We start from the raw sequence: 21,310 nt of genomic DNA on the forward strand, positions 1-21,310 counted from the left end.
CGTCGCGAGTTTCTCGACCAAACGTTGGATCTACTAGGTATTTTTTGCAGTGACAATCCCCTGCTGCTCAATTTTAGCAATCAACCAAGTACTGGAGCCGACCTGCTCGAAATGGCCAAGCTGTCTCTGTCCTTATCAGAAGCCCACCTCGGCCTTGAGCCACACAAGTCTAGTTTGATGGTCACTCTCCCCCTCTGCTAACGGACTCGTACTCCGTAAGTGTGAAAGCATCATGCAAAACTCTCTGCTGCTAGCTGGGGCTTTTTGGCGGATGACATTCTGCGCAACATTTTCAATAGCGCGGCCCCAAAAGCCCATGGGTTGTTCAAGTTGTCTTAGTAAGAGGCTCAGGCACGGGAAAAATCTGCGTGGCGCCTCATGGGACCTGCAGCACAATTGCGGGTCGAGCGAGACACTGGAAGGAAAATCACTGGAGCCGTGGCCCAGTTCTTTTTGGAAGCCGAACACAGAGATGTTAGCGGACAGCACCACTAAATTACGGGGAGACAAGGCCAGGAACGCGTAACAGCAAAACAATGAGGTGGTCAATGCGACGGGACTTGGAGATTGCCATTGGATCATGGATCCATTGATTGCACGATCAAATTCTAATCCTCCACCGCAACTGTACTCTGTGCGCCGTGAGATAGAAACTCGAATTGCACAGACGGTTGAGGTGGGATTTTTATAATTAGATTTTCATTGCAAGAGCTCGTTTTTCCAACGCCACGGCTTGTTGCATCTCGTATTGCATTGTCCAGCGCTGCATTAAGATTTGCGCCTCCAACTCAATTTCACTCCCTTGGAGGTTGCATCAAATTCATCTCAACAGGCACAGGCACCCTCAGGCACATGTATCCCCCGCTGCTAAATTGCGTGCAGCGCTACAAGCCTCTTGTCTGCGCCAGAGGTCAGCGCTATGCTCAACCGGGGCCTAGCAGCCGCGAACAGCCTGTGGATTCCCTCTTGTCTGGGCTTGGGCTCCTTGTGGGGGGCACTTCGGTTGGCTGTGATGCGCTAAATGCACTACGAGACCGGCACCTTAGCGCTGCAGCCATCAACGTTTAGCCTGTGGGCGCTCTGTGTCTCTCATTGAACGCTCGATGTTGATGCTCTGGCCTGCAACCGGGGACAGTCCATCTCTCTCCACCCCCCTCCGGCATCATCACCAATTTTGATCTCTTTCCCCTTCCCAACGCTCCTTGTTTGCTTGTTGCAAGACTCGCAAATCGCAAATCTCAACCCAGACGGCGGGTCCACCTGGTGCAAACACCGAATCTGAGCGCCGCACAGGTCGAAACCTCGCTCTTTTTCTCTCTTCGTCCAGTCCAGTCCAGCTCCTTGGTTCTGGTTGAGCAATTCGACGGCCATTCTCTTGCTCCTCTTCCTTTTTGCCGTCGCCGAATCGCCTATTACCATTACTGCCTTGGTACTATTACTACCGGTCGAGCTTTATTCTGGATCATGTGGAGGACAACAACAATAACCCAGTGACGCTTCTTTGGGGGACCCATTCGTTCATTCAGCCAATTCGCGCACAATTCGCAACAACGACGACGTTAAACCCTCTTTGTCTCTCTCTATCTCTCCTCTATTCACGTCACTCTTTCGCCTTTCGTCTTCTTCTCCGGTACTCGAGTCAATCCCAAAGACTTTCGCGCCGCTGTCGAGTCTTGCTCCTCTCTCCCTCGCCTCGCGTCGCCTAGTCGACGGTTGCTGTTGCTGGGCCATTTCTGTCCACCGCCAGCATGCTGCGACCGGCGACGCCCTTGACAGTCCTGCTTGGCCTCGCCTTTGCTTTGCTGCTCCTCTCGGTGCTGTCAGCCCCCATCATCTCGGCCATTCCCCTCGGTAGCTTTGAAGATGTTCAGTTTGGAGTTTTTGGTTTCTGCCGGTCCTCGGGCTGCAGCAGCGTTGGCATCGGTTATGACATTGGTGAGAATATTCGCGATTGCCTGTCTCTCCCCTACTTGCCCCTGCTCCTCCCTTTCCCCCCACTGTCGTGAACAGTTGGCTGTACCGGTTACATGTATCAAAACAATGACATAGCAGCTAACCAAACATGTGCGAATAGGCAGCGTGATTCCCAACCAAAAGAATTCGGCCTTTGATCTGCCTAGTGGTGTTCGCCATACGCTCTCCTCCATCTTGATTCTTCACCCTGTGGCCGCATTCCTTACGCTGGTCATGCTTTTCATGGCCATTGCTGCTCACTTCCGCGCTGCCTCTCATTCGTCGAGGTATCTGCTCTTCTTCTTCATTTTTAATTTCATCACCCTTCTCGTCTGCATTGCCGCTTTCGTCATCGATGTCTTACTCTTCATTCCTCACATGGCGTGGGGCACCTACATTGTCCTCGCTGGAACTATCTTGGTCTTCCTGAGTGCCCTAGTCTCTTGCGCTATGCGACGTACTCTGGTAAGCAGAAAAGACCGAAAGAGGAGGATTGCGGAGAATGCAGAGATGAGTGGTGAAAACTACTACAATCGGGAGAACCAGGTGCCAAAAACCGACTTCACCATGACCACCCAGCCCACGGTGCCAACCGTTAGCGGTGGAAGCGGCACCCAAGACACTTTGCCTGCATTCGCCACATACGAGACTCCGAGAGACGACCAGCAGAGCGAGGAACGCATTCCTCTGACGCAGCGAACCACGTCTGAGAGGTCATCCAATGGAAGGCAGCCCGCGGCCGTCGATATGGCCGCCGTTGCAAGCAGCGAAATCAGCGGTGGCTATGGCGCAGGCGGATTACAGCGATCGGCAACGCAGGATTCGTACACTAATTATGGCAACATGCCTCCCAACGCCTACGGAGCGGCTGGCCAGCCGTATGATGGCCGCCGGGGGCCCACCAGACGAGAAACTGACCCCGTGAACGGCTACGGCGGTGGCCGTGGGGGCTACGGAGCTCCTATGAGAGGACGAGGAGGCTATGGCCCTGCCGGTCGAGGTGGATACGGACCGCGCGGTGGACGAGGAGGATACGGACCGCCATCTCGTGCCGGCTATGGCGGTGGCCCTTACTACAACGGAGGCGGAGCACGTAGTCCGCCACCAATGAATTATTCTTCTGACGATGTGGGTGGCCAGTACAGCAACAGACGGCAGCCTCCACCGCGGCAAGGATTTGCTGACGGTCGGGGAACACCTTATGGCGGTGCGCAGCAGCCACCACAATCAGACGCTGCCATAAACTATGGTGCACCGAGTGGTACTGCTAGCAACAGCGGAAGCAACAGCGGCAGCAACAGATATGTGCCGTACCGCCCAGATCTCGACTTGCCTAGGGCAGAATCACCTCCGCCGCTACCAGAAGCCACCGAGTCTGCTGTTTCATCAGTTGGGCAGGCCATAGAGATGGACGCGACGCCGGCTGCCGGGGCAAGCAACAATGCTGGCCAGTATGGCAACATCACGGATAGCGATCCAGATGTTGTCGGAATGGTTCATCTCCAGCAAGACCAGCCGCCTTCATCTGCGCGGAGAGAGACGTTTGCCAGTGACGGGAGCAAGTATTCCCAAGATGAGTATGTATCACCCTTGGCTACATCTCCCACACTAGGACTTTACTAACCATGTTCAATAATATAGGCAATACGTCCCATCTCGTGCCCAGTGGAACCAAGAAGGGGGAAGAAATTCCCCTCTTGTAGCGCCTCTAGCGAACGCGCAGCGCAACCCTACGCCTGATCATTCTAGAAGCCCTGCACCATCGGCAACTGGTATCAAGGACAAGGGAACCTATTATGAAGATGTCGACCCTCGCTTTGACCAGAGACCTCATACACCGCCGCCACGCCAAACACCGCCGCCGCTTCATATCCAAGAAGTTGGCTACGACGACATGCGAGGTGGTCCTGATGGGACTCGTAGCCCTGCTGAGTCGGAGCACTCCAACTTTACATCCATCTCGCAGCGTGGTATCAACCCTCAGTGGAGCCCACAGCCTCCAATGCCCCAACGCCGACCAGTACAGCAGCGTCATGACATGATTCTGGACAATCCCGACTTTAGACTTCCCGGGGGTCGATCGACTGCAGCGGGAAAGCGAAGAATACCGGGGATGATTCCTGAGAGCGCGTATCCGAATCCGAATCGCCCAATGTAGTGCGGTACAAGCTGTCAACCCCTTCTCTCCTCGACGACAGCGCCGCTTTCGATCACTTCACTTTTATTCATGCGAATTTAGATGGACCCGGCGATGGGCTCGCCACTGCTGCATTCCTTCCTCTTTCCTTCTCCTCTTCAACGTTTGTCCTTTTTCTTCTCACATAGTTACACTCAGCCTTTTGAGTGATTCTACTCTTTGATTACAACTTCAATATTTAGTGTGATCCTCTCATATTCCTCCTGATGATGGCATTTTTGGCCTGATCTACCTCTATACGGCATACCTCGCGGCGCTTGCGCCTTGGAGGGCTATACACCGCTATCGATGCGCCATTCTTGAACGTGTTTCATTTATATGTACATTGCGATGCTCTAATCGAACCGGAGAGAGGAGTGAGTCACTATTCTTTTTTTTCACAATGATGCAACGGATGACCCACCTTATGGGAGGCGGACGGTCTCGGCCCTGAGACCAGAAGATTGGCTTTTTGTTGGAAGATTTGGCTATCTTTGCCATAGGCTTCGTTTCATTTTTCTTCTTCTTTCTTTTCATGTTTGATAATTCGGGAAGGCGTGCCTTGATCATACCCAGGGAGGATTTACCAGGAATGAATTAAAAAAAGCATCAAGACCTGCGAGGCTTGTTTTTTCTCTGTTGGCATTGGACATGTTATGTAGGCCGCGTGGCTATAGGATACGATAGTGAGCAGATGAAGAATAATATTGACGTACACATGATTTGTCACTTGGGCTGAGCGCCTATCTATGTACTATACCATGCTACTGATTCATTTCCAAACTCTGCGAAGCCATCGTGTGTACCTTGGTGGGGACAGGCAAAGTTCACCGTAGGAGGAATTGACGATGAAGAGTACAATCAGGAAGTCATCCCAAGAATGGCTTGTGAAGAACGCCATGGTAGCTCTGTAGTACTTGGCTAGCTGAGTCCTTCTGGGCTCGGAGGTTAAACGTGGCCCATTCACTGACGATGCTTTATGGGGTGCTGAAGAAGCAGGGCTATTGACCTAGCTACGTGTGCTCGGATTTTGAGTTTTAGATTACAACTTGTCGAGATCACTTTTGGCGGCTGTCCCTTTGTTTGACCCGCCGGCTTCACTTTGGCTTCACTTCACTTGATGTTGCCCCCCTCCCCCCCATTATCCTTCTTTTTTGTGAGGGGCATCTTCATCAAATTCCCTCCGCTGAACTTCTTTTCCTTCGTCTTCGTCTTCTTCGATAATCTTCTTTCTTCTTGGAAAGCTGAAGACGCATCTCTCTATTTCTTCATCAAAGCTATTCCTCTTGGAAATTACCAGGTGAGCTAACTGTTCCATAGCGTACTTTTTGAGTAATGTCACTCCTGTTTGTTGCTCGCCATGTACCTTTGATCATGGAGGGAAGGAGCACTCAGAAATTTGTGCCTCAGGACTTCTCTCCCCGACTTGCCCATCGCTTGCCTCTCACTCTCTCTCTCTCCCCTCGCTCTCGCTTCGCCATTTTTTTCTCTTCTCTTTTTCCTTCCTCAAAATACCCTCTTCCCTCCTTCGTCATCTTCCCTTCTTCACCTTCTCCGAAGATTTGCTGGATTGCCAGGATTTCTGGCATCTTTTTCTCGTTGAGCCTTTCCTTTCCACCTCACAGTTGTTGCATTGGACACCTTGGGAGCAAGGACAAGATCTTGGAGAGAAAGCAGGCCTTGGTCAATCGATTGCCTGTCTAATTCTGTCGATAAAGTGGCCGCAGCTTGGTTGGACTTGAGCTCGTCCTCCTTGGCTTTGAATCGTATATCAAACCCAAACCCTTTCTCCCCATTGATCACCCTCTGCTGGTTTTCGAGCTCACCATCGACGCTCCGATCTCCAGAGAGACTTCACGAAATTATACTTTTGCCGCCTCTCGCTTGATTCGCTTCGCAGCTAACATGGACCTTCCCTTAGTTTGCAATTTCTATCGCACTTTACCTCCTCCCATCTTCGCCAGGTAGCAGTTCATCAGTATGACCCAGACTATAGAGCCCTGTGGACCAGCGGAGGACGACGACGCTTCTTACCAGACTTTCTCCTCAACCCCTCTGGTGGAATCCTCAGCCTCGTCTCAGCCAACCTACACAACTGCGGGGACCATCTACAATCCCAATTCTTCACAGCGACTCCAGCCCCCCGCTCGCCGTGGCCGCTTGCTCAAGTTGAACTCCGAAGCCAGCGGATTCCCTCTTGATGCTACAAAGTTTGGCACTCCCAGAACTATGCTCTCTGAGGCACAGTTCAGATCCGACACCAGCGTCAAAGTGCCGGCTGCCCCTACAGCTATTCAGCAGTACAGCCCTCTACAGCAAAACTATGATCGCGCTGTTAGCCCTGTTGTTAGCCCACACCAAGAACCCAGAATGTCATCTCAGGGCCTCAGACGGCATAACACGTCCCTCCGTGCTGGAGCTGATTCGCCATCACTCTCCCTCTTTGATAATGGCAAGGGGAAGGCAGTCGAGATCAACAATGACAGTTCCAGTGATGATGAGAACGATATCGTCAACAGTGCCCTAATGAACATGACTGTCAAGTCTCTCCAAAACCTGGCTTCGTATCCAAACCCGAACCAAAAGAACGCTCAGAAGGCGCTCCTTCGGGGGACAAGACCAAAGGCCGGCAACAGCCTAAGCGGTGGCCCATCCAGGCTGAGCACCCCTTTCACATACCGCAACGACAGTCAAGGTGGAGCGCGAATCTCCTCAAGTGAAGAAGTCTCAATGGGACTCAGGCCTATTCTGTCGGAACCCGGCATTCTGTACCAGAGAACCCAGGAGAGTCGATGGAGGTCTCGAAAGATGGCATCCGAAGCTGGGGCAAGTGGCACTTATCACAGCGCCTTTGAATCGCGGCTTTCGACTCCCTCTACAAACAGCGACAACACGGATCCCAATCCGTTAGCATCCATGCATCTCGCCACAGGCCCAGGTGCGCCCAAACCCTTGACGGCTGGGCCTCCTGGACAACGCCAATATCGTCCTTCAACGTTTGAATCGACATTCAAAGCTCTTACGACCCGATCGGCGGCCTCTCAAGGTTCCATCGCCGAAGCTGACGATGACCGTCCTTCATTTGTTTTCAAGGTGTTCAATACCATGCCATCGACTCCTCAAGAGTCCGTGGCAGAAGACGAAGAATACATGTCAGCTCCTGAGTCGTCATTCATGGCGTCCAACACCATGCCGGCACTTTCCCAGAGCCCGCTCGCTGAGTATGAGGAGAATCCGATGATTTCTCCAGACACTCTGCTGTACTTGACCATCAATTCTGACCCCGACTGGACCCCAGAACAAAGATGCACCGCTGAGTATGTTTGCGGGTGTACCTGCCAAGTTTATGAGAAGGTGGGAGCTAACGTTGCAAATTCTAGTGCTCAGAGACAAGATTACTCCGGTTCAGTTGGCTCGGGAATGTACCGTGCTCATGAAGAATGGGACGAGCCCACTGGCCCGATGTTCCCCCAGTGCATGGGATACCCAGGACGCTTGACCGCGAGGGAGATTCATGAGCACAATTGGCGACTCAACGTTATGTGGTATGCAGGAACTGGTTTACTGGGAGATATTGATGCGGCTCAAGTGCTCTCCCGGCCTGATTGCCATAATGTTAGCCCACCGGCAGCAAGGAATATTTACGGCGCAGTTGGCGAGGGCCGTCCCAGCCGAACTGGACAGGAAAGGCCCACTGCTCAAAGAAACGCTACTTGGTCATCGAGAAGCATGTCATTGAAGTCTGTCGACAGCGACGTTACGAACGGCCTCGCGCTTTTGGACCAGGTCTTGAGCAGGGCTGCCTGATTGTTACCAAGAGGATGGGGAGTTGGTATAAAGATTACCAGATAGATGCGGATCAGTTACGGCAGGTTATGGTTATGGTTATGGTTATGATTGCGCATTTTTGGGATCGGATAGCCTATTTCATTACTTTTTTTTCTTTCTTTTTCCTGAGGGTTGGATGAAGGGGATCAAGGCTGGAGAGTCGACGTGAAAGGGCAAACGGAACGCTGGGTTGAGTCCATGCCATGGAGATCCTAGAATATTAGTTTGGCAGGTCGATTAATCAATCAGAATAGCAATACGGCGTCGTTGTCATTCGAGTGGATCTCGGCGTGTTCACCTATTCTTATTACCTAGGTAGGCATATGCTTACAGGCTCTTCCGAAAAATCGGGACAGCAATGGCCGTAGAGTAGCATTACTAAATCCAATATGGGACCAGCGACTGCCGAGCGGGCCAATGGCGGCGGTTCAAGACCGATTGATTCCAAAGCGCATGGCCGATTTGGTGCATCGAAACATGCGATGAGAACGGGGCCGCAAGGTTGAAAATCTACAAGGGGAATACGGCCCGTGGCTTGTTAAAATTCCGACCAGGACCATTGTCTCTTCTGGGCATCCTATCGATAAATCGGGCAACGAAGCAGTGGGAACTGCTGGGATTGAGGGCCACCGTGAATTCCTGGCACGACGATATAAAGAAAAGATGGTTTCCCGCTTTGTGGCGGCGCGGACGGGCTGAAGCTAGCTGGGGACCTTTTTTTTCTTGGTGCTTGTCATTTTTCCAAGGAGGGGAGGGAAAAAGCGAACCCGTCGTGTCTTTATTCTTTTCCCTTTCTCCTTTCTTCAAAAATCGGGAGGGCGGCTGAGGCATCATGACGGCCGCGCACGGCGTCATTGCCATTCTGGAGTCGACGTATAACAGCCTGGATCTGGACAGTATTCTGAGCTTGTATGCGGACGACGCCAAATTGACGGCCCACTGTGAGTTCCCTTCTCCTTGAAGCAAATAGTTGATTTGCGCAAGAGCTCTTTTTTTTGCTCCCTGGAGGACGATGCTCGGGGTGGGTTATTAGCTGACCTTTTTGTGTTGCTCAAGTATTTGAGCTAGTGGGGTTGGACAAGGTGCAGATTCGGGCGTTTTACGCCGACCTGTTCGAGTCAAACGGCGACATCGAATTCGTGACCCGGTGTATCAGTGGAACGCCAGAATTGGTCATATGGGAGTGCGACGTGCGGTGCACGGCGAGGAAGAGCTCGCCTGCGTTGGGGATCGCGAGGGGAGATGCCGTGGTGATGAGGGGGGTGTCGCTGCTGACCTGGAGAGACGGGCTGATTGCGGAGCAGAAGGATTATTTCCACGTTGCGAGGAAAAGTTAGTAGGAAGAGAGGACAGAGACGGGAAAAGAAGCATTTCATTGCGCCTCGAAGGGGGAATGAAGATAGAAAGGAGGCATGATGACCGAGCGGATTCAAAGGTTCCTGAAGTGAAGCTTTTTGTTGAAGCCGCTGTCGCACGCCATTCGCAATGGGTCATGCTGCCTCTATCTGTCTATCTATTATAGACACTGGAGATACCTTGGCATTGAACTCGTGGGAAAAAAGGGTTCCTTGGAACGAAAGCGTCTTCCGAAGCTGTTTTGAATCCGGGATAAGAGCGATGATGTGGTGAAAATCTATTGCACTCGCTGCGGCTCGGGGATTCTGCCAAGAGCGTGAATGGCTTGAAAGGAAACGCCGGTGCGCGAAGAGAGCAAAGATGTCAGAGCACGAGCCTGGCGAAGCTTACGTCGAACGAGATAAAATACGATAATAATGCATTACATGTAGACGGAGAAAGTTGACTTGAAATACACTCCAGGTAGCGATCTCGGGTATTTTTTGGTGTCTTACGGGCGCTGGCGGTCATTGTAAGCAGCAGGAGCCGTGTGGTATAGTTGCGACTTCATTTTGGACGTTTGAACAACATGGAAGGTATTCAATACACAGTACATACGTGCAGGTTATTGTTCACTTATGGACGTTAATGAAAACATTGCAAATTGTTTAGGCATAATCGCCAATTCCGTCTTTCTATCATTGACTGGAGGACCTTAATCAGAGGTATAGGATGCATACAATTGAAAAACCTAAGCTGGAGAGATATAGACCAACATATTCCCCAAAAGTCGCCGATATAATCACAATATAGCCGATGGGATACTCATTTAGCCGTCTCACTGCTACATAGAAGATTATTTGCTTTGGCTGCAGCGGATGATGCACGGGTATTAATGTGCTGATTCAATGATAGTTGGTCTCTTGCAGGCGAGGATCAAGAGATGTTCTACGCAGCAACTAGGAGACGCGCAGCAATGACGTCAAGGATAATAACTGCCTGATACCAATTTAGCTCTGACACTCGAACAGAAGGAACCATGAGGTATCAACCAATGACTTCTAAGTACCTAGGCACATGGCCTTAGATAAGGAATTACAAGAGAGATATACCTATATGGAATATTTGATGCTTTCTTGCTCTGCTACTTTCAAAAGCACTGTTACATACAGTGGCTGTACCTACAAATAGAGATATAGAGTTATAAACGGAGTTAATATTGGCAGAGCCAATAGCAATGTCTCGCAGCAGCTGCTAGAAGAGTTCCTCGCAAAACATACGAGCAGGATTCACAGCCAATCTCCTTTCCTCCATGCTGTGCGCTAGTCTGCTTCTAGCCTCCCCAGAACGGACTAGGGCGCAACCGCCTACGAAATTGACGTCGGTGTTTGTGCGCCCAAAAAATCCTCGTGACAGCCTGTTTCTGCTTTCCGAGCAGCCATTACTTCATCCTGGTCGTTTTGAACTAACAACAGGACACGCGACTAGACCAAGGAGACGGGTCTCTAGCCCAACTTTTGTTTTTCTCGAGAGCGTCATTGCCTCTCGCATTGATTCCCCTTTGTCGCAGCAACAGCCTGTTTTGGAGTTAATTGGCCTTTTGCATCTTCCCAACAATATCAAAGCCAGGCAAGCTCTCTCTTGCAAGCTTCGTGTCCGCCCGATCTAAGCCGATGCAATCTTAATACCCAACCGACCGAGACCAAACGAAACCGCGACGAGACGGAGGTGTTGACAATTGCGACAGCACGAAAAAGAACCAGGAAAAGAAGCACAATAACAGGAAACATCCGGTCAAGATGGTGTACGTGCGGCAGCACAACCTCCCGGCCTTGAAGGAGTACAAGTACTCTGCCGTGGACCGCTCCCTGGTGTCGAAATACATTCTCAAGCCCTTCTACACCAACTTTGTCATCCACTGCTTCCCGATGAACATGGCGCCGAACCTCATCACTTTGACGGGGTTTTCGTTCGTCGTCCTCAACTTCTTGACCATGTTGTGGTACAACCCCACCTTGGATCAGGACTGCCCGAGCTGGGTCTATTACAGCTGGGCCATTGGTTTGCTGCTCTACCAGACATTTGACGCCGTTGACGGTGCTCAAGCGTGAGTTTTTTTTTTTTCTCTCCCTGTTCTCAACGACATCTGGCGAGTCAAACAGCAGCAAAGACTAATGTGTGGTGGATGAATCTCTGCAGACGACGAACGAAGCAATCCGGACCCCTCGGCGAGCTCTTTGACCACGGTGTCGACGCTCTAAACACGACCCTGGAAGTCCTCATCTTTGCCGCATCCCAGAACATGGGACAGGGCTGGAAGACTGTGGCCACTCTTTTTGCTTGTAAGACTTTTCTTCTCTGCCCCTCTTCCACTTCCCCTCCAAGAGTCCCACTCAAATCTGCAAGGTGAATCAGAAGAGGAACAATCAGATGCTAACCGAGGTGACCAGCTCTCCTTACCTTTTACGTCCAGACCTGGGACGAGTACCACACCAAGACTCTTACTCTCGGCATTGTCAATGGACCTGTTGAGGGTGTGCTCATTGTTGCCTCTGTCTTCGCCCTGACCGGCTTCATGGGAGGCGCGCACATCTGGCAGCAGAGCGCCCTCCGCGCCATTGGTGTTCCCGCGTCTCTGGGCATTCCCGAATTCATCTATGAGCTCACCTTTACTGAGTGGTATATGGTTCAGGGCACCATCGTGACCAGCTTCAACACTTTCGAGTCGTCTGTCAACGTCATCCGAGCTCGCCGTGCCCGCGGTGACCGTTCCCGAGGTGCCCTGCTTGGCCTTGTCCCGTTCTTCGCTGTCTGGTCCCTCATCGTTACGTATCTCTATCTGCAGCCAAACATCCTCCACCACCACCTGATTCCCTTTTCCCTCTTCGCCGGCCTCGTCAATGCCTATAGCGTCGGGCAGATGATCACTGCTCACCTTACCAAGATGCGTTTCCCCTACTGGAACGTCCTCGGTGTGCTCATCGGCTTTGGCGTTGTTGATTCCATTGGCCCGGTCCTATTGAACAACTATGGCGTTGGATGGCCCAGCTCTCTGGGCGACGATATCTATCAGACCGCCTTTGTGTTCCTCATGCTTGGCACTGCTGTTGGTGTGTATGGAAGCTTTGTTGTGGACGTCATTGTTACCATCTGCGATTATCTTGACATCTGGTGCTTGACGATCAAGCACCCCCATGTCGAGGCGGCTGTGTCGAAACCCAATGGTATCAAGAGCCACTAAAGAATGATTCAGTATTGTATGAAGACCTTCATACCCAAACGTGCTAGTTGGGTATGCTGTACAATGCGGCACCATGTGATTTGACTGAGGAGAAAATGTTCAAAAGGAGGCCAAAAGAGAGGAAAAGAGGGTTGAAGAAAGGGGGAAAATAGGAAGAAAAGACAAAAACTTTGTAACGCGATATGACGGATTATACAGACTACACAGGCAACGGGACCTACATACGGAAGACAGATGAAGGGGATTTTTTTATATAGACAAGTGGCGGATATTTTCTTTCAGCACGAGGTTTAGACTTATTTGATGTTAGCTATTCACCTGAGCTTTTTACAACGATGGGCGTTTTCAGGATCCTTTCCTCTCTTTTTCGTTCTTTTATCTTTCAAGCTTTCTTCTGTGTACTATATATATGCCGGGCCTGCTGAAGGACTGCGTATACATTCAGATGCACCCAACATCAAAAGTTAAACCGCAATGTATCAACTTTTCCATTGCGATACTCGTTTCTGCTAAAAAAAGAGGGTAAGAAGAGAATCGAAATTCTAGTCAAAAAAAGAGATGATGTCTCCGATACTGGGAATCGAACCCAGGGCTGCTCGGTACACTTAATGAGAGCGAGCGATGTTAGCCACTACACCATATCGGATGTGCTGATTGAACAATGTGACAATGAGGGCTAGTTCCTTCTCAAGAATCCCTAGATCGTCGACGATCGAAGCGACTCATTTCACCTTTTTCTTTTCCTCTTCATGCTTGACATGTGCTTCATGCAACCTGCTGACGCCGTACTATGCCCAAACTCGCATGGCCACCGTGACATGGATTCTCTTCCTTTCCGACGGGTTCTTGGCCAATGCAAATCATCGCGACCTAGACAGAGACAAGGCAATCAACAGGCTACCGGAATCAAAGCAGCCGAGTCAGCAGGGCGGACTTGGATCCAGACCAAAAGATCTCCAGGTCGTTCCTCTGAGAAAAGGTACCAGGCCAATCTGACCTATGCCCATGCCATGCTGATCGCCGTGTTAGTAGTTTAATAGCTCGGCCCCCGCTCTCGAAGGATTCGGTCGGTCCCGGCTGAAAATAAACGTCCTTAGTCAGGACAGGCCGTGGAAGCCAGGCACATTCGTCCCCTCAACGAGATCCTGAGATAACAGAGTCACAATGGCCATTCAGCCCTACGGCATCCGGAGCCCGGGACGATGGATCTTCGGAGCGTGAGTCACTACACGAAACAAGGTTGAGATGAGATGATGCACAATCCTTCAAGTATACACGTATTTCTCTTCTTCTTCTTCACTTGGAGGGAAAACAGTGCTCCCAGATTTCTCGTATCAAAAATATCTGTCATGCCCTCCCCCCTCCTTCAAATAGATCGAGATGGCTGTGGCTTTGACCTGTGAAGATGCCTAAGGGGCATGGATTGGGGGGTTTGATTTGATGAAAATAATATTCCCGCAGCGCAACCATGCGCTCCGTTCTTGGGTACGGAAATTTGGGCTTCCGGAAGAAAATAAGCCTGCGCCGTGGATTTTAACCCGCAGGCCTGACTGGGCTCTGACGGTTGGGGAAGGATTCGAGGTCGGCGATGACTGGGATGGAAGGGGAAGTGGGTTGCCAGGTTCTCTTTCTTTCTCCTTCGACTTCTATCTCTGTGATGTCCTTTGCTCTTCTGAAGTTGTCTCTTTCGCCCGCCTGTTGACCCCATTCTCTCTTTTTGTCGTCTGGTGTGGATACAGCAGGAAAACTGTTTTAACGTATTCCGAAATGATCCACAACTTTCGAAGGAAAAACTTCAAAAAGCGGTCCCCGTCCGCCCACCTCCCCGGTTGAAGAACGCAGCGAAACCCGAGGCTTGCAGGATCCAAGTCAGCAAGCAAAGCGGGCTGGGGCCGCTCCAAATCTCAAATCAGTCAGACTGAACCAACTGCCGCATTTCAAAAGGTCTGAAGGGCCCCCCCTGCATGTCGTCAAGCTCGTCAACGACCAGCACCTTGTCCAGCCACTAGGAGGGGTTCGCCGTCTTATTAGCGGCACTAGTGACAGGGTCGGAATGAGAAGGCGGACATTGGGCGAGTGAGCCCGACCAGAGAGAGAGGGAGAAAACAAGTTGGAGAAGAGAGACAAGACGCAGTACTCGTACTGTAGTAATGGCGGTCTGGTCCTCCGAGCAGCAATTGCGCGTGTGGCGCCACAGGCTTGGCCGGGCGTTTGGGGAAATCCACGAACCCGATGCCGTTCTCTATTGCCTCAGCCTAGCCCCAATCTAATCGGAGCAAAGCGAGCGACCATGTGGCTGCTACCCGCGCGGTAATCCCTAAGCAGCGGACGAGATGCTTCCTACGCGTGCTAGCATCATCTTGGGACCGTCGCAGCCCCCTCAGCTCAGGCCTCAAGAGGCTGCCGGGTCTCCGGCCAGGCGTCGCTGTCATTCGCCCGTTTTCGTGGGTTGTCTCGTGTTTCTTCCATTTCTCTTCGTTTCCTGTTCTCGTCCTGATTCTCTCTTCTTCCGTGCTGGAAACTGGAATTACACCACACTTACACTACACGCTTGACTAATTCGATTTTTGCTTGGTGTTCGCTTTTTAATGCCCCCGCGTTGTTAGTATTGAAGAAAAAACAGGCCACATCAATTACTTGTACGGACTTTGCGAGCCAGAAATTTCAAAGAAATCAGATCCAGGGCCCTCCCTTTTTCTCTTGAGCCCCCCCAGGATTCCCACCTTAATACATACCACCACCTACCACCTCTCTATTTTCATAACCCATTCCCTACCTATTCCACAAACGAGCACTGTTACTACTATACCTCGTACCTACATATAAGGCACCCGAGTTGCAGTGCCCGAGTCCTATTTGAGAGCGGCAGAAACCCCATTTCAATCAACTCGCCCTGACGCCCCGTTTCCCTTTCCGGGTGGCGACCATAGTTCCGTACATAACTCGTACACCATCTGCCGGTTGGGGAGACATCGCAGCTTCTCAGCACATCCACATCCGACACAGCAAAGAAACCACCATGGACTTCGCAGCCCAGTATGCCTTTGGCACTCACCAGGCCTTCCCGGGGGCTTTTATGCCTTTGACGCCTTCACACTCCCAATCAGCTGGCTCGGACGATTTCAGCAATACCTCCCCGCCTGTCAGTTTATGGTCCCCCACTCCCCCGAAAGCGCAGCTTCTCGTGCCTTAGCGCTCCTTACTTGAGCATTACGAGAGAAGACTAATCACCACAATCGAGCCATTGCGCTCGAAGTGACTTGCTTGTTGACGGTTGACTGATGCTGACTCAATCCCCTTGTTTGCTCCATCTACAGGATAACTTCGCCGACCACTTCAGCGCATTCGACTACTCCCAGCCATTCGGCGGCCATCACCAGCCGGCATTTGGCCAGCATCCGAGCCCTCCCCCTCTGCCGCAACACCAGCATCACCAGGAGCAGCAGCAGCAGATCGGCTCCGGCCGCCAGCCGCACTCGCCTTCCACAAATGGCAGCGTCAACGGCAGCAGCAGCAGCATGCGCGGCGATGGCGGATCCGGATCCGTGACCAAGGCCGAGGCCAACGCCGACGAGCTTCGCGGCAGCGACGACGACGATAACATGACCCCGGCCCAGTCGCGAAGAAAGGCCCAGAACCGAGCTGCGTAGGTTTTTTTTTTTCTATTCTGATTCTTCTTCTTTTCCCTCATTTCCTTTCCTGGCCCTTGCTCCCCTTTTCGGTGCAGCCCCGGCATCTCTTGGAGTAACATCGAAGCCATGGAGCTGTGGATCGATGTGTCCGGGGATGCATTCAGCACGCTGCATTTCGGAATTTTACTAGATACCCATTCCGATTCCCCTGCTTCTACCTCTTGAGCATTTGAAAAACAAAAACAAAAAGAAAAGAGAAAAGAGAAAAAAGAAAAAGAATATCAGTCCATGGCTTATCATTGAAGACTGAATACTTTTTACCTCTATTCAAGCATTAACTGACCTTGTTTTTTTCCTACTTGCAGTCAAAGAGCATTCCGCGAACGCAAAGAAAAGCATGTCAAGGACCTCGAGTCCAAACTCGCAAGCCTCGAAGCCGCCCAAAAGGAAGCCGCCAATGAAAATGAGCGCCTCCGACGAGATCTGCAGAGAATGTCCACCGAGAACGAGATTCTCCGTGCCACCTCTGCCATGAACCAGAACCAGAATGGCTCTCACTCTCCCGAACCTCTAACAACGGGGCCCATGACTTACACACCTACTGATTTCTACACTAACGTGCTCGAGGGCCACAAGAACAAGTTCCCCTCGCACCGTATAGTCACCTCCGACGATGGCCACAGGCTGCTTGCTGCCGGTGCCGCCTGGGATTTCCTCCTGGAGCACCCGCTGTACAAGCGAGGCCTGGTGGACGTCAGCAAGGTGGCCGAGCACATGAGGCGAATGGCCAAGTGTGACGGACAGGGGCCTGTCTTTTCCGAGGGCGACATCAACTATGCCATTGAGCAGAGTGTCGCCAGTGGCTCCGATGACCTCTTGTAGGCAGATGAGACACGCAGAAAGAAAAGACAGGGGGTGAAGAGCGAGGAGATGAGGAGGTGAGCCGAGACCGGGATGAGGAGGGGAATTACCTGGAGCCTGATATTCTTGGTCTTTTTTTTGGGCCAGAGAGAGCGAGAGCGAATTGTATCATGACTTTGAAATGTTGCATACGACTTGGCGTATATCTGCGGGGGTTGCTTTTGGGTCTCCATGGACTACACTACACTACACTGAACTGATTTGATTTGATTTTATTCTTATATCCTCTGGTCTCTTTCCCCGTGGATGCGGTCAAGCCCAATCGGCGACTCGGGGCCTGTTCCGGGGCGCTTTACGTCGGACGATCTTCTCCGACCCTATCACGACACTGATTATGCGCGCTGTGCCGCTACTCTGCACATGTACGAGTAAGAGGCGTTCTATTTCCTTTTGCATGAAACAAATCATGTCATGTACGAGTACATGTAGGGAGCACAGATTGCAGCATGTGTTTACCACCATCCATGCTTGAGACTATGTTATTTCGCATTGGTGACCATCCACGGTCATACCCGCACAAAAAGCAAAAAAATATACATTAGAAAAAAAATGACAAAATCAAGAGGCGTCCAAAACCCCTGCGTCCACCGCGTCTGCCTCGGAATATTCCCCCTCACCGGGAGGATGCTCATTGTTTCAGCCGCAGCAAAAAAAAAGAGAAAAAAGCAAACAAGGACGACAAAGAGATGAGCAAGACAAGACATTTTCAGCCGCACCTGATACCCACTTTTCAAATCCAATCCAGGAGGATGAGTTTGGCCTGGGCGGTTGCCGGCATTGGGCATATTACTACTTGCAACTTATGGCAGGCCATGGGCTGGGCACGTCCGATCACGATCACGACTGAACACAATAACCAGGCAGTGCCACCACGGGGAGAGACAGTACAGAGACGTACGAGCAAGTGAGCACAAGCAAGACGCGTTGAACATCGGCCGATATTCGAGGAATCGCCGACCTCTGAGGTTTCGTCCGCTGGCGGATAGACGGACGGGTACTCGGTAGGACCAGGCAGGCTCTGGTGAGATTTGGTCCTGGTTTGGTTCTGGATTTGGTAGTGCTTTTTTTTTGTTTTCTTTTCAACCCGCTCCCCCATGTCCTGTATCTATCTAGTTGCATTTGCATTGCAGTTAATCAAATATCCCTTGCTTCTAATCCCCTGAGCACCGCCTCTCTTGTGCGTAGAATGTGCTTGTTTATGCGTGACACGTGCTTGTTCATATCCTCGTCTCCAGACAGAACAAAATGTAAACAGAGCGGCCTGGAGAGCAGCCTCCATGTTCATGCATGCCGCAATGGCCTCGTTCCGGCAGACTCGCGCTGGATCGTGATTCAGTGGTCAGCAACCAGGTCGCCGGGTTGTATCCATAATGGAGAGAGAGGGAATCGAATCATCGGTGTGGTGGCAGCGCAATCCAGTGCCGCATCTCTCCTCCCCTCAGTGGCTGATTTTTCATGCGGCCCATCACAAGACCTTGTCAACCGGATCTGCTCCCAAAATTGCCGCGCTCTTGTCTCTCCCTGGATGGAGCCAATAGAGCCAATGATTCCGGGGTTATTGCTTCGCACAGACCGGAAAAAAAGAGGGGGAGGAGGAAGCCACAAACATTCAAGTTTGCTGTCTTGGCCCGGAGGAGCTCACATCCGCTCGTTTATACAGCCTCGTTTTTGGGCCTCCAATAGAGACGCGTTCTTGACCTTGATTAACCCCGCCTTCATCCCATCAGTTGACCTATCCTGTCTCAGGCCCAGGGTAGAAACCGGGAACGAAAAAGCAAAACCACAAACACCTTTGGCGCGGCTAGCAAAAATATCCAGTAATAGGAGACATAGTCGTACGTGCTTCTAGTAATATCAGTAGTAATACTATGAGAAGTTGACAGTAATACGCCAGAAAGAGGGAGAATGGAGGGTAGGAAGCTTGCAGATGGGAAAATTGGCCGGCGATGGATTGGGTATAAGAGTTGAGAGCTTCCCCAAGCAGTCGCTAAATTCTTCCTTCCTTCAAAGATATCTTCCCGTTCCTGCATCTCTCTTATATAACCACCTTTCGTTCAAGTCAATCGACGTTCTCTCTTTGATATCATCTTTTTTGCTTTGTTATCGTACTACCTTCATTATAATGGAAACCATCATGGAAGACGAAGCTGAAGCTTCAGGTCTTACTCTAGCCGACCCCGAGGTCCCTCCTCTTTTCTATGTCGAGTCTACCGAACAGCCTGGCGTCTATCGTCGCTCATTTGAACTCACTGACAATATTTTCCCTCCTTACTTGGATCCAATTCCTTCTTGGATGAAAACAATGCTCGCTGCGGATGCTACACCTTTAATCCGCGGAACGACTCCAGACATGTTTCCTCCCCTCTTTTTTTATTCTGCTTCACAGCCTCTTCCCTCTGAGTTTATTCTGCCATTCAGCGACCGTCCCAAAAGCTTCTATATTTCCCTTACCCATGATAATTCCATTGTTAATATCCATGACAACTCTCCCAAGGCAAGATGTGGTCCTGCCGCTCAGAGGGTCCTCCGCACTCCAGAGCTCCTGGAGAATATCTTCCTCAGGCTCGACATGGCTACCGTTCTGACATCTGTTCAACGAGTCAACAAGAACTTCAAGCGGGCCGTTGATGGATCGCTTGCCCTGCAGCGGATGCTCTACTTCAAATTTGACAGGAATGCCGAAACCGGTCTCCATCCACAGGCAGCCTACAACGGAGATGACCGCGAGGAATTCCCGATCCTCAACAGTCTCCTGGTCAAGCATTTCGGGAGCTGCTTCTTCGATTTTGGCGATGTCTATGGTTGGCAGCGTCGGGCAGAGTCCTTCTACGAGAATAAATGGACGCGCCACCACCACGAGTTAAAGGTCGACATGATGTTCGGGCGCCAAAAGATATACAGACCAGTACGCCCCGATCTTGATTCCGTGCAGAAGCTTCAAGCCAGTCAGGATAGAGACCGATTCACCCGAGCTGGTGCGAGTTGGCGCAGGATGCTCGTGTGTCAGCCTCCAATCTATGACTTTGGTGCCATGATCTTCCAACCCGTCGATCCCTCTCGGCCTGTCCCCCAGAAGATGGAAAAGGCCATCATCAAGGCCGAAGATGACGAGTCGGGCCTTTGCATGGGCCAGCTCTACGACTTTGTCCAAGAACGCGCCGGCAACCACCCCCTTGACTCCCTGTGGTTTCGCGTTACCTGGTTTGATACCCAAGGGCCATTCACATCGACTCTCTGCTCCGACACCGCCATTGAATGGGTCATTGACGGCGTGCCCATCGTGATTGAAATGTTCCACAAGAACGATAGTCTCCGTCCATTTCACCCACCTGACCCGCCAAAGCCCGATGTCTTTGACAAAAACTTCAAGTGCAAGGACTTTAAGCCCCATGAATGGGTTCCGGATGAGGCCGTCATCGATTACTATGGTCGAGGATACGAATCAGCTTCGCCGCTGATGAACCAGGATAAACAAATGATTTGGTGCGGGTCTCCTAGTATGTGGCCAGGTAAGCTAATCCCCCTTCTCTCACCCTCTTCCTCCTGTTGATGGTATGTATGCTAACCCTGTTCAAGTGGTGTAAACACCAATACTTCCATGTTGCAAGCGGGCGGGTGGGAGGGCAACATGGGGGACGGCTAGATTGTTTTTTGTTTCTTTTCTTTTTGCATTCAGCCCTGGGTCGCCTCTTGGCTAAGAGGTCAGGATGAGGGCGTTTGGGATGGGATGGAATTGGTTGGCATGGAATTGGCCAAAATGGCCAACGGTCTGGCGTTGGTGTCAGAAATGGGTAGGAGCTTCTTCTTCGGCTATGGTAGAAGCCTTAATTGGCTCTTAGAGTTTTGCGGCAGCAATGAACATGGAATGTAATCTAACAAAATGGTTTGTTTAGATAGGTAGGTAGATAGATATGGGAATAATTGAGCTCTTTGGCTGCTCATCTGGTGTCTGTGTCTGTGCCTCCATTGTTCAATAAGCCCAACAGCGGCATTGTGTCCAAGCGATGCACATGTGATATGTAACGCCTTTGTTCAAATTGAAAGAAAAAGAAAATACTACAAAAAGATTCTTCTTCGCGAAAGATTCCTCTTCACATAGGATTCCTCTTCGTGTAGGATTGTAGAAGCCAACTCTTGTTCGGGTAGTACAAGCGTTTTTCAAACCCAAACGAGGGTCGGAGAGAGCCGTAATGTCCAAGCCAAGCCTCAAACTCTGTGGGATAT

General features: G+C 51.1%; 6 protein-coding genes and 1 non-coding gene across 7 annotated transcripts; 6 read left to right on the forward strand and 1 right to left on the reverse strand.

The window, feature by feature from the left end:
• Positions 1–1,748: 1,748 nt before the first annotated feature.
• On the forward strand, positions 1,749–4,111 carry M431DRAFT_648 (hypothetical protein; the record flags this gene model as incomplete). The annotated part of the gene is made up of 3 exons (XM_024921670.1): positions 1,749–1,935; positions 2,075–3,530; positions 3,595–4,111. 3 exons carry the CDS (start codon positions 1,749–1,751, stop codon positions 4,109–4,111), a joined length of 2,160 nt encoding a protein of 719 aa, XP_024780300.1.
• Positions 4,112–6,109: 1,998 nt separating this feature from the next.
• On the forward strand, positions 6,110–7,974 carry M431DRAFT_12516 (hypothetical protein; the record flags this gene model as incomplete). Its single annotated transcript, XM_024912236.1, has 2 exons — positions 6,110–7,446; positions 7,510–7,974. 2 exons carry the CDS (start codon positions 6,110–6,112, stop codon positions 7,934–7,936), a joined length of 1,764 nt encoding a protein of 587 aa, XP_024780301.1. The 3' UTR covers positions 7,937–7,974.
• Positions 7,975–8,789: 815 nt separating this feature from the next.
• On the forward strand, positions 8,790–9,294 carry M431DRAFT_489392 (hypothetical protein; the record flags this gene model as incomplete). The annotated part of the gene is made up of 2 exons (XM_024916670.1): positions 8,790–8,898; positions 9,014–9,294. 2 exons carry the CDS (start codon positions 8,790–8,792, stop codon positions 9,292–9,294), a joined length of 390 nt encoding a protein of 129 aa, XP_024780302.1.
• A 1,797-nt stretch (positions 9,295–11,091) lies between these two features.
• Positions 11,092–12,533, forward strand: M431DRAFT_489394 (hypothetical protein; the record flags this gene model as incomplete). Its single annotated transcript, XM_024916671.1, has 3 exons — positions 11,092–11,399; positions 11,492–11,634; positions 11,743–12,533. 3 exons carry the CDS (start codon positions 11,092–11,094, stop codon positions 12,531–12,533), a joined length of 1,242 nt encoding a protein of 413 aa, XP_024780303.1.
• Positions 12,534–13,098: 565 nt separating this feature from the next.
• Positions 13,099–13,179, reverse strand: M431DRAFT_t15. The gene has a single exon. It is a non-coding gene; the product is annotated as a tRNA-Glu (tRNA).
• Positions 13,180–15,609: 2,430 nt separating this feature from the next.
• M431DRAFT_71186 (hypothetical protein) lies at positions 15,610–17,047 on the forward strand (the record flags this gene model as incomplete). Its single annotated transcript, XM_024921867.1, has 3 exons — positions 15,610–15,675; positions 15,914–16,179; positions 16,531–17,047. The coding sequence occupies 3 exons, from the start codon at positions 15,610–15,612 to the stop codon at positions 17,045–17,047; spliced, it is 849 nt and encodes a 282-aa protein (XP_024780304.1).
• Positions 17,048–18,719: 1,672 nt separating this feature from the next.
• Positions 18,720–21,034, forward strand: M431DRAFT_502763 (hypothetical protein). Its single transcript, XM_024918207.1, has 3 exons — positions 18,720–18,921; positions 18,981–20,595; positions 20,663–21,034. Exons 2-3 carry the CDS (start codon positions 19,209–19,211, stop codon positions 20,668–20,670), a joined length of 1,395 nt encoding a protein of 464 aa, XP_024780305.1. The 5' UTR covers positions 18,720–18,921; positions 18,981–19,208; the 3' UTR covers positions 20,671–21,034.
• The last annotated feature ends 276 nt before the right edge of the window (positions 21,035–21,310 follow it).

Source organism: Trichoderma harzianum (assembly GCF_003025095.1).
Source record: "Trichoderma harzianum CBS 226.95 unplaced genomic scaffold M431scaffold_1, whole genome shotgun sequence".
Lineage (NCBI taxonomy): Eukaryota > Fungi > Ascomycota > Sordariomycetes > Hypocreales > Hypocreaceae > Trichoderma > Trichoderma harzianum.

Coding starts and splice junctions, on each gene's coding strand:
- M431DRAFT_502763 (XM_024918207.1), top strand. CDS start 19,209: ATGGAAACCATCATGGAAGACGAAGCTGAAGCTTCAGGTCTTACTCTA.